The sequence below is a fragment of the Sinocyclocheilus rhinocerous genome, unplaced genomic scaffold (genome assembly GCF_001515625.1).
Source record: "Sinocyclocheilus rhinocerous isolate Xijiao unplaced genomic scaffold, SAMN03320098_v1.1 scaffold1871, whole genome shotgun sequence".
In the NCBI taxonomy this organism is placed as follows: Eukaryota; Metazoa; Chordata; class Actinopteri; order Cypriniformes; family Cyprinidae; genus Sinocyclocheilus; species Sinocyclocheilus rhinocerous.
The window spans coordinates 191,002-202,162 of record NW_015665799.1 but is presented as its reverse complement, the minus strand read 5'-3'; the positions used below and the strand labels follow the sequence as shown (position 1 = coordinate 202,162).

Here is an 11,161-nt window from a genome sequence, read left to right as displayed (position 1 = left end):
AAAACATGCAATTAGCTGCAAGAATCGCTCTCTCTCTTTCTTACACACACGCACACACACACACACTTAACTTAACGCTAATTCACCGTCTTAAACCTCAGGGTTGGCAACAATCTGTCAAAGGCAAATTAAAAGATTGTGCCCACATAAAAAATAAATATATCAAATAAACTTATTTCAGACTCTGATCTGCTTACCTGTAAATGAGCTTCAACTTGAGATGAAATCCATGCATATAAAACTTTCACTGAACCCGATGCTCCTCGATGCGTCGGCGTCAATCACTTGTACCAAGCTAGCCTTTGGTTCCCCTCCCCCACCGATCACGTGTGCATTTACGGTAAAACCGTAATTTTAGAAAACAGTTCAGTACTGTAAATTTACGCTGTAAATACGCTGTAAATTTACACGGATTTTTTACAGTGTTGTTGTTGTTTTTTACACCGTTACATAATCAGAAATACCCATGATTCTGTACTTCGATATTTGAAATGAAACAGCCACAATCTGAATTTTTGGACCTGCTATTTTAGTATTGTCTTGATTCATCAGTAAGTAAACTATGATTTAAAGTTTAAACTTTACAGACTGTCATTGAAAATCCTAACCACTTTTCTATTTTTGTGAACTGGTTATGTTGTTTATCTTGTGATAAACCATATCGCAAGGTAAATTACCTTGTGATGAAGCATATCAAAGGCTTTTCTGATATAGGGTAAGGAAAAAATAGAAGCTTTATCTATCAACAGTTTCCACTTATTCACATGAAGAACTAATACTGTTTTTTTTTTTTTCTTTTTGCTGTAATTTAGTATATCTGAAAGATTATTAGCAATAAGAAAACACTTTCTCTAAGAAAGGTTTGAAATGTGTGTTGTAGTATAAATATAAACATAAATCAGTAATGCTTTGCAATATACATTTGTTAATTTTAGTTAACTACATAAGTTAACATAACAATGAAAAATATTTTCTTAATCTTGTTAATGTTAACATTTACTAATACATTATTAAAATCAAGTCTAATGGATCTGAGCTAATTTATTCTAACAATCAACAAGTGTTTTTTGTTAATAAACCTTAACAAAGTTTAATAAATACTGTAACAAATGTATTGCTCACTGTTAATGTTGGTTAGTGCATTAACTGATGTTAACTAATGGGACCTTATTGTAAAGTGTTATGTATAATTCAAATGAAGTGTACTACTCCCCTATACCATCATTTACTTACACTTTTACAATACAATAGACTTTATTGTGATGTAAGTATTGAAGATTCTTGACATATTCATCAGTATCATGGGTGGTTTATTCAACTGCAGGTTTATTTGAGACAGATTGAAAGCATCTGTTACTTTCTCAAAGCTAAATCTTTATATCATGGAACACACTAGTTTATCAGCATGTGCTTACATAAGTGTTAGCATGTATTTATAAGGCGGATGAGGTGCAGGGTAGATGCATAACTGGACTGAGTGAACAGAGACTCTTCAGTGCTCTCAAGTTCTGTCCTCATGGATTGGCATTTGCGTCTGCTTCTTTCTTTGCTTGTGGTGTTTGCTGCTGAAGGTAAGTCAAATATTCAGTTTTCTAGTCACTACGCTGAATAATTGCAGGTTCATTTATGTGTACAAGCACTAAATATGTCACCAATGCTTTGTTCACTCAAAAGTTACAGTTATGTAATTTCTTCACCCTTAGTGTCATTTCAAACACTTTCATTGGCCATGAATGACACTTTGAAAAATGTCAGCACTCTTTTTTTCAATAGGGTCAAAAAATAGCCAATAAAGTACCATGAAAGTATAATAAAAGTAATTTATGTGACTCTTTGTGTAACTCTGCTTTGACATTAATGGCAAAATGTAAGAACCTGCAATATTTTATGATTGACGTCGGTGAAATTTATGATTGTCTTAAATTAATTTACTAGATATGTGAGATTTGGGATTCTCATGGGTCGATTTTACTGCTTGGTTTCTATAAATGTATTATTTTTTTTATATACTCATAAATGACTCCTTTAATGTGTGTGGTTGAGTAAAAATTACAATTTTCTTGTTTTCTGTGCTTTTCCCTCTCGTTTTCCATCAGCCACCACCACAAAGCACATGAAGGACTTCATCAGAGCTGTGGAGAGCATTGAAGCTGTGAATCCAGGTCTTCAGATGCTCAATGTGGTGAAAGGTCTACGTAAGGCTGCTGGCTTTGAAACCGAGCTCATCAAGCGATACCTCGGTGACCTCAGTGATGCACATGACCTTGTGGCAAATCCATCAGTCACTTCCTATGTAAGAGAGGTCATTAATCACAGCCTGTCAGAGTCTGGTAAGGAGAAAGGTGTGGTTCTCACGTTAGATGGTTCAAATGTGGCGTTGGCCCCAATGCTCCTCGGACTGGAGGCTGGGCTGCAGTCCACCGTCCAAGGCCTTTACCCTTTAACCTTGACCCACAACCTGGTCGCCTCATTTCTACATCACGTCCACAAAGAGCAAACCACTGTTCCTTTTGGCACTAAAGGGTTCTGGGATAGCATTTCATCCCCAAAGGTCTACACTCTCTCTGATTTGCCCTCCTTGGCCACAGACACTCTAATAATCGGAGGTATAGACGGGTTCATTCATTCAATAGGTAATACTATTATACCTTTTGCTTACCTTTTGCTCTAGTGAGTCGACACTTGTCTTCTGATTTCTGGTCCAAGCAATCCCACGTAGTTACCGCTGCACCAAAGTTGTGGTCACATAGTAACTTAGTAATTGTGAACCAAGCACTACTCAGTGCGCGTCTTACACCAGGCTCAAAGCACTGACCTGGATCAACCCCATGCCCCGGCAAGGATTCCTCCTTTCCGCAACGACCCTCTCCATAGATGGACTGATTACATCTTGACTGGCCTCAGCTGTACAGCTATGCATGTAGTCCTCAATATCCAATGGCATCCGTGACAATCCATCTGCATCTGAGTTGTTTTTGCCTGGGCGGTACATGATTGTGAAGTTATAATCAGCCAACTTCGCCACCCATCTGTGTCCTGTTGCACTCTCATCTTCCCCTGCTGTCTCTGGTATAACACCGCACCCAGACCAACTTGGGATGCATCACAATGTAATACAAATGGCTGGGTGAAGTCAGCATATCCAAGGACAGGGGGCTTTGTGAGTACCTCTACAAGCTGATTCAACACTTCCTGGTGAGACCTGGTCCACTGTATGGGTGTCTGTAATGGTAAGTGACCATTATTTTTCTTTCCTGTTTTACTGGGCCTGTTCACGGTCGGGTCTAGAGTGTGATTTTCGGGGTTTGGGGCGGTGAGTAGGTTATAAAGCGGGTGGGCCAAATGGGAGAAGTTGGGGATGAAGGGTCTGTAAGAGGAGAGGAACTCGAGCATCTGGTGTACCTCACCAATGGTGGCAGGTGTCTTCTCCTTGAGAGCCATCACTGGAGCCATCTCTGCAGGGTCCATTGTGTAACCCTCTCCTGTCACCAACTTGCCAAGAAACCTCACACTCGATTTAAACAGCTTACATTTCTTTGGGGTCAACTTCAGACCATGTTCCTTATAGTGCTGAAGGATAACACGGATATGCTCCAAGTGCTCCTCAAAGCTGTGACTGTGTACCAGCTTGTCATCAAGGTACGGGAGGCAAATCGTGTCTCTCAGGTCAGCGAAACAGTACTCCATGCTCCTCTGAAACTCTGCAGGTGCCGAACTCAAGCCAAAGGGTATAAGCACCCATTCGTAGAGCCCCCAGGGTGTGATGAACGCTGTGAGAAGCCAGCTCTCCTCATCCAGATAACCCTGGTGGTACGCTTTACCCTGGTCTAAGACCGAGAACCATGAGCTCCCACCCAGAGCATCCAACATATCCTGAATCCTCGGTATCGAATGGCGGTCGGGGACTGACTTATTATCTGACTGTGGTGTGCTACTTGCTTCGCTGGACTTTGTCTCTGTTCTGTCTTTCATTTCAGCTGTTGTCTCAATTTCTTTCGTTTGCACAGGTGTTGTGTATACGGTCTTGATGGTTTCCAGGTGTCCAATCACTCTATCCGTGCCTCAGCAGCGGCGGGGCCTGAACCGTGGGGGGCAGATGGCTGCCCCTCTTTCCTCGAAAAGGGAGACAAACGAGAGCGGAGCTTTTTTCCTTGGAAAAAACGCTCGCAGTGCACGCCGATTGCCCCCTCGGAGACATCGCGTGCGTGCTCTTTGCCCAAACAAACAACGCAGAGATTGTGTGTGTCATCAGGTGTCAAATAACAACGACGCGGATGCACACACCCTCTAAACGCTTTGCTAGTGCTCGCCATAACGATAGGAATATAGATCGCTCTTACCACGGAAATGCACGCTTCAAACAAAACAGTCATTGAAGACGAAGAAGAGAATGACATGTTCTGTTTATACTATAGTCGCACCGGTAGTGACGTTATGGGCTGTCGCCGGCCAACGTGTTGTTGGTGTTTTTTCAATGTATGCTTCAGACACGGGTCACGACGAGGCGTTCCCCATAGCGACCCCTAGAGGACGCAGTTCGAAGTTCCCTTGAAAGGGAACAATTTACATTCATTGACATAAAATCAAAAAAAGTTTATTTTTGTGTATGTATAATATATTAATTTCCATAATGTCAGTATCACGATACAGTTTTAACTTGTGTCAAAGTGTTAATTTTATTGCTTGGTTTCGGTAAATGCGTGTGGTATTTTTTTGGATTGGGGAGGATGTTTTGGGGTCTGAAAGTCACAGTACAACAATGAGCTCTTGATAGTTGATTCCTCATGATATTACTGCTTTAAGAACTGTGGTTAAGGAAGGAAAATTTTCTTGTTTTCTGTTTTTCCCTTTCATTTTCCATCAGCCACCACCACAAAGCACATGAAGGACTTCATCAGAGCTGTGGAGAGCACTGAAGCTGTGAATCCAGGTCTTCAGATGCTCGATGTGGTGAAAGGTCTACGTAAGGCTGCTGGCTTTGAAACCGAGCTCATCAAGCGATACCTCGGTGACCTCAGTGATGCACATGACCTTGTGGCAAATCCATCAGTCACTTCCTATGTAAGAGAGGTCATTAATCACAGCCTGTCAGAGTCTGGTAAGGAGAAAGGTGTGGTTCTCACGTTAGATGGTTCAAATGTGGCGTTGGCCCCAATGCTCCTCGGACTTGAGGCTGGGCTGCAGTCCACCGTCCAAGGCCTTTACCCTTTAACCTTGACCCACAACCTGGTCGCCTCATTTCTACATCACGTCCACAATGAGCAAACCACTGTTCCTTTTGGCACTAAAGGGTTCTGGGATAGCATTTCTTCCCCAAAGGTCTACACTCTCTCTGATTTGCCCTCCTTGGCCACAGACACTCTAATAATCGGAGGTATAGACGGGTTCATTCTCGGGTCAGAAATTTCCACGTCTAACCATCGTGAGCGATCACTGAGTGACCTGCTGAAGAGTTACTACAGCCAGCAGCCTGACGCCGCAGGGTTGGACGCATCGCCCCGTCTGATCAGTCAGAAACGAAGGATGAACTTCAAAAAGCTCGTCAGCTTCTCTTTGCTGAAAAGCCAGATGGTCCAGGCTCTAACAGTTCGCCGCAACTTAAACGAGTCTGAGAGGAAGAGGCTGGATGACGTTATGAACGAAGGGTTTGACCAGTTTGTCCATGTGTATGCTGGTAATTAAACATATTTATTTATGTTAACCATTTTATACTGATAATTAAAAAAAAATATATATAGTATTTTTTATATGAATAGATTTCCTTAGTATAACTTTTTCATTCTTTTTTTATGAAATTCTAAGCTGACTCTGTTTTATCATTTTAAACTACCAAGTAAATCAGTTTACTAAGGACCAATGTTAACATACAGACTGATTTATTTACATACTGTAGGTAAATGTTTTAATTATATATTGAAATAAAAAAAATTTCTGACTTAATATAACTATTTTTTATTTTACAATTTGTTTTGTTTTTAATTGTATATTTTAAGCTGACTTAAAGGTGCTGTATGTATTTTTTGGCTGTACTAAAGCATAAACATACCATAATATGTTTGCAGATTTTTAAGAAACATGCTAAGTTCACATACTTGTTTCTCTGGAAAAAAAAAATGGAGCAGCCATTCTACTTTGAAATGCACATTCTGTGTTGGAATGCTTTTGTTTTGGTTTGTGGGATTCTGCCAGCTGGCAATTTACACAGTAGTATTTCGACACCCTGGGTTGCCAGCTGTTGGAAAATAGCATATTGTAGCCATGAAAGACAGCAAATGCGTTTGATCAGAGATTGCAGATTCTACCCCTCCTAAAAGCCTCTGCATCAATCTGCTCTATGACCAGAGGCCGAGGAGACATGGAGCCAGGGTGACACCGCAGGCCAGGAGGGCCACAGTGGAGCTGGTGGCTCAAACGACCGAGGCGGGGACACAGAAGACCACAGTGGAATCCCGTGGCAGAGGCAGGCCGACGACTGACCAAGGCAGAGACAGAGGGATGAGGGAACCTCATGCCATGGTGGAGACAAGGGCACATGAAGCCAAGGTGGAGCCGAAGGGTGGAAGGCCAAGGTGGAGTCAGGGGCTCAGTGGATGAAGGCGGAGAAAGGGGATCCTCATGCCAAGGCAGAGCTGGAGATTGGAAGGCCCAAAGCGAATCAGAGCACCCAGATGGAGCTGACTGAGGATTAGCTGAGGGACTGTCAGGAACCAGCAGAGGCAAGACCAAGGAACCGACAGAATCTGGAGGAGGTGGTGGGAGTGGGAGGCTGGTCTGGAACACAGGAGATTCTGAGCTGGGCTCAGAAGATGCAGGAGACTTAGGCGACTTCAGGGCTGGGGGGGGGGAGCCAATGGAAACGGGGAAAACGGGATCAAACACTTCCAGAATATCAGTTACTGTTGCAGAGGTCAGCTGCAGCGCACCCTCAGTGGCTGAAGTGTGGGCAGGGCTTCCCTCCATGCCCTCGTACTCAACAAGTACTCCATTGGGGATGTTGCCGGCTCACGCACCTGGTCAGGTCAGGGTGATGGTCAGCTCAGTTATTCGTTCTGGCACTATCATCGTTGCAGACTCTCGGTGCGTTCCAAACAGGATATATCACACTTTAGAGTGAAAACAAACATGGCCACCATATTGAAGGGTCGTTCCAAACCAAAGTGCATAAAACTGGCCACTTGAAATGGCCCTTCGGAAAGAAGGATTTTGAAGGGTACAACTGATGAACACTTCAGGGCCCCATGATCCTTTGCACAGGGAAGTTGTTTGGTGTCACACCCTACGTTCCATTCGGCAGGGCTCATCCCTATGCCCTAATCCCTTCAAAGGGTTTACTGTCCGGAGTGAGAGCTTCGAAGGGATTAAGGGATGAGCCCTTCCGAATGGAACACATGGTCTGTCTCTGTGTCTGCAGTGGGCTCAGGCATTAGCTCCATGCAGCATGGGTAAGGTGACTGGCTGGGCTCTGGATTTGGAGTGGGGCTGTTGGAACTCACTCAGGAAAACACCTTAACATAGACGTAGACAGGACAATGGAACTCATCAACACAAGGAGTGTATATATATAGACTCATTGCAAGTTATCGCAAATGCTTGATTGCAGTTGTTGCTGCTAAGGGTGGCCCAACCAGTTATTAGGTTTAGGGGGCAAACACTTTTTCACACAGGGCCATGTAGTTTTGGATTTTGTTTTCCCTTAATAATAAAAACCTTCATTTAAAAACTGCATGTTGTGTTTACTTGTGTTATCTTTGACTAATATTTAAATTTGTTTGATGATCTGAAACATTAAAGTGTGACAAGCATGCAAAAAAATAAGAAATCAGGAAGGGGGCCAACAATTTTTCACACCACTGTATATATACATAAGACCAATCAAGGAACTAATGAGTTAATTAATCAGAGACTAGTTAATTTATCACCTTCCATTGTCAGTTGCGCTTGTTCCTGTTGCGTGTCCTCAATCTGGTAACCCAGATGAGTCTGAGAAGGAGGGGAAGGGAGAAACAATTCTCTCCAACATATTGAATTTGGACTTCAGTACCCATTTCAACTGCTAGCTTTCAATATTACATACTGCACCTTTAATTTTTTGCTATATTTAACAGACATTTTATATTATTTTACTGTTAAGTAATATCATTTAAGCACTACCAAGTAGTGGTAATATTGGGTTCTCACATTGCGTTTTTCCCTCTCAAGTCTGTCCCAACATCATTACAAGGTCTCAATGGGGAGCTGCAGCTTTCATTGGTTCTCCCTCCTATCTGTCTCTCCCTGTGCCTTACCTTTTCATCCACCACACATATCAACCCTCCAAGCCTTGCACCACCTTTGATCAATGTGCCAGTGACATGCGCTCCATGCAGCACTACCACCAGCAAACCAATGGATGGTCTGACATTGGATACAGGTTAGGAAAGCCCCAATTTGGACCATAAAGCCCATTATGCAGTTTAATTTCTTATAATTATCATTATTCGTCCCCCTGTAGTTTTGTTGCAGGTTCTGATGGAAACCTGTATGAAGGCCGTGGCTGGAATTGGGTGGGTGCCCACACTTATGGGTACAACTCTAAAGGCTATGGTGTCAGCTTTATTGGAGATTATACCTCCACCCTCCCCATCAAGAGTGCGATGGACATGGTGAGGTACGACTTCACAAGCTGTGCTGTGAACGGTGGTCGATTGTCTTCATCTTACTCCTTATATGGACACAGGCAAGCTACTTCCACTGACTGCCCAGGAAACGCCTTCTACCGTGAAATCCAGACATGGGAGCGTTACCAGGTAAAAAGATAAACAAATGATTCACGGGATTTATTATACTTACTTGTTTCTGACTTGCAGAATGTATTGAATTAACAGTTCAGACCTTAACTGTGTCTGTGTGTGTTTCTCTGCTTTTCTCTACAGAGTTATTTGCCTTGAGGACTGTGGCATCAACAATTAACTCAATCAGCTAATTGTGTCTCTGGAAATCAGTACATGTATTACATGTATCTGTCATAATAAAAGCATAATAAATTCCTTTTGAAAATCATATCTATTGTTATTATTTATTACACAGTACAATACAAATTAATCTAGTCAAGTAGTCATTAATCAAGGCCAATTGACCGTTCGCAAAGACCCGCCCTCCTTAGTTACTGTTGCTATCCCCGACAAACAATGCCACTCTCACAGTACACATCATGTTTTCACGCAGTGAAAAATACATCGATTACATGTATCTGTCATAATAAAAGCATAATAAATTCCTTTTGAAAATCATATCTATTGTTATTATTTATTACACAGTACAATACAAATTAATCTAGTCAAGTAGTCATTAATCAAGGCCAATTGACCGTTCGCAAAGACCCGCCCTCCTTAGTTACTGTTGCTATCCCCGACAAACAATGCCACTCTCACAGTACACATCATGTTTTCACGCAGTGAAAAATACATCGCAGAGCAAAGAGGAAACTGACAACGTGCAGACAGACAATACAGAGCATGTTACTCTCAGGACTCTCAGCTTTCAAATTTTGTCAATTTGAAAGAAATTCAAACAATAAATACCGTTTTGTGGCTCTTCAATGTGTGGTGACAGATCACTGTATTGCCACAATTCAAATACGTGAACCGATCGTATTTTCATATTTATGTGCAGAGTTGGGTCCGAGTCCACCTTGTAGAGTCTTAGTTTTTAATCAATTTAGTTTAAGTGGGAGATGTTTGTTAATGTCTTTTTATATTAATTTTATGTTGTTACTTTTTTTTTTTTTTATATATATATAAAAAATTAAAACAAAAAATTTTAACTGAAAAAGTTCTGTGTCCAAAACATCCAAGTATGAGTCCGAGTCCATCCAAGTCCAAGTTAATTCACAATTGCAGTCCGGGTCCGAGTCCAAGTTACCCCAACTCTGACGTAAAACATGAAATTAACATAAATATACATCAGAAAGTATTTTATTTCAACTGCGGAACACACCGTTTTTCAAGTTTAAGTCCACCGAAGTTAATCTACTCTCCTGTCTGATTTGTGGTTAAGGCTAGAAAGGATACAGCTGCGGCTACTTGGCATTCGCATTCACATATATTCCGAGCCAACAATATAATGTGAAACCTATGAAAATGGTTTAATAAAGCACATGGTGCCGTAGTTTCATCACTTTACAGTGTCGCTATGAACATCTTTTTGCAGTAAAGGACCTGTCATAGTTTAATGAGTGGGAAGATGACATGAAGCGACACAAGGTTAGCATTGAAACCAGATGAGCGCACATGTGCATATACAGCTCCCATTCGGGGCGAAGGTCACGGAATTTTGTCCACAGAATGATAAGAGCATACGTTTTAACATTTTATTATTTCACACTCAGTATTTTAACTTAAGCACTGCAAGCCATGCATTCAGTGCCAGACATGACAGGTTTTCTGGTACGCAAAACAAGTACTTTAAAGAAATTCCTTAGCTTATTGCCGTTACTGTGGCAGCCAACAACAGCACAGCTTAACCCTCTGCGCATATTTATATTTAGTTATATTGAAAAAGTTTTTTACCCCATTTTAACATGGATTTCTATGGAGACCGGCCGTAGCTGTCGTGAAGATGGCGGATAGCTGCGACAGCACATAATATCCGCTTTCTGATTGGTCAGATCGTCTGTCAATCAAGCTCTTTGTGAACGTCAATTGGCAAAATCGAATTTGCCTTTAACCGCTCGAAAGTACCTTTACAAAATGCTAATGTTCAAGTACATTATTTTGATCAGACACATCGCCACTCTACTTTACTAGAGATGCACCAATAGCCGATTCATTCAGAATGATATCTGCCGGTACCGATAGTTTGATTTTCTTAAAGGGTTAGTTCACCCAAAAATGAAAATTAGCTTGTGTTTTACTCACCCTCGAGGCATCCTTTCTTTCAGACGAATCCAGTCGGAGTTATATAAAAAATTGTCCTGACTATTCCAAGCTCTATCAGACGGCTCCGGGGGGTGAATAAAGGTAATACGTAATAAACACTTTTCTCTCACTTCCGCTGACTGTCATACACTGAAGCAGTTCCGGCAGATGACGTAGCATGTCGGCGTTGCGTGATTAGTGACAAATGCGGAGAAAGAACAAAACAAAACGCCCGTCACGAATTAGAAGTACAAACCGAGGATTTG

The 11,161-nt window shown here is 41.8% G+C and overlaps 1 protein-coding gene across 2 annotated transcripts in view; it reads left to right on the top strand.

Moving 5' to 3' along the window:
• The window catches only part of LOC107731479 (N-acetylmuramoyl-L-alanine amidase-like), an 11,044-nt gene extending 2,017 nt beyond the window's left edge, over window positions 1-9,027 (top strand). Inside the window, exons 1-6 of one of the 2 annotated variants that reach the window (XM_016542572.1) lie at window positions 1,478-1,571; window positions 2,097-2,606; window positions 5,375-5,674; window positions 8,200-8,410; window positions 8,492-8,786; window positions 8,913-9,027. In XM_016542572.1, the coding sequence (XP_016398058.1) occupies window positions 1,517-1,571; window positions 2,097-2,606; window positions 5,375-5,674; window positions 8,200-8,410; window positions 8,492-8,786; window positions 8,913-8,927 (1,386 nt within the window). In that variant the 5' untranslated portion in view covers window positions 1,478-1,516 and the 3' untranslated portion in view covers window positions 8,928-9,027. Of the gene's footprint in view, window positions 1-1,477; window positions 1,572-2,096; window positions 2,607-5,374; window positions 5,675-8,199; window positions 8,411-8,491; window positions 8,787-8,912 lie in introns of those variants that run through there. The other variant, XM_016542571.1, reaches the window with a different exon arrangement.
• Window positions 9,028-11,161: the final 2,134 nt, after the last annotated feature.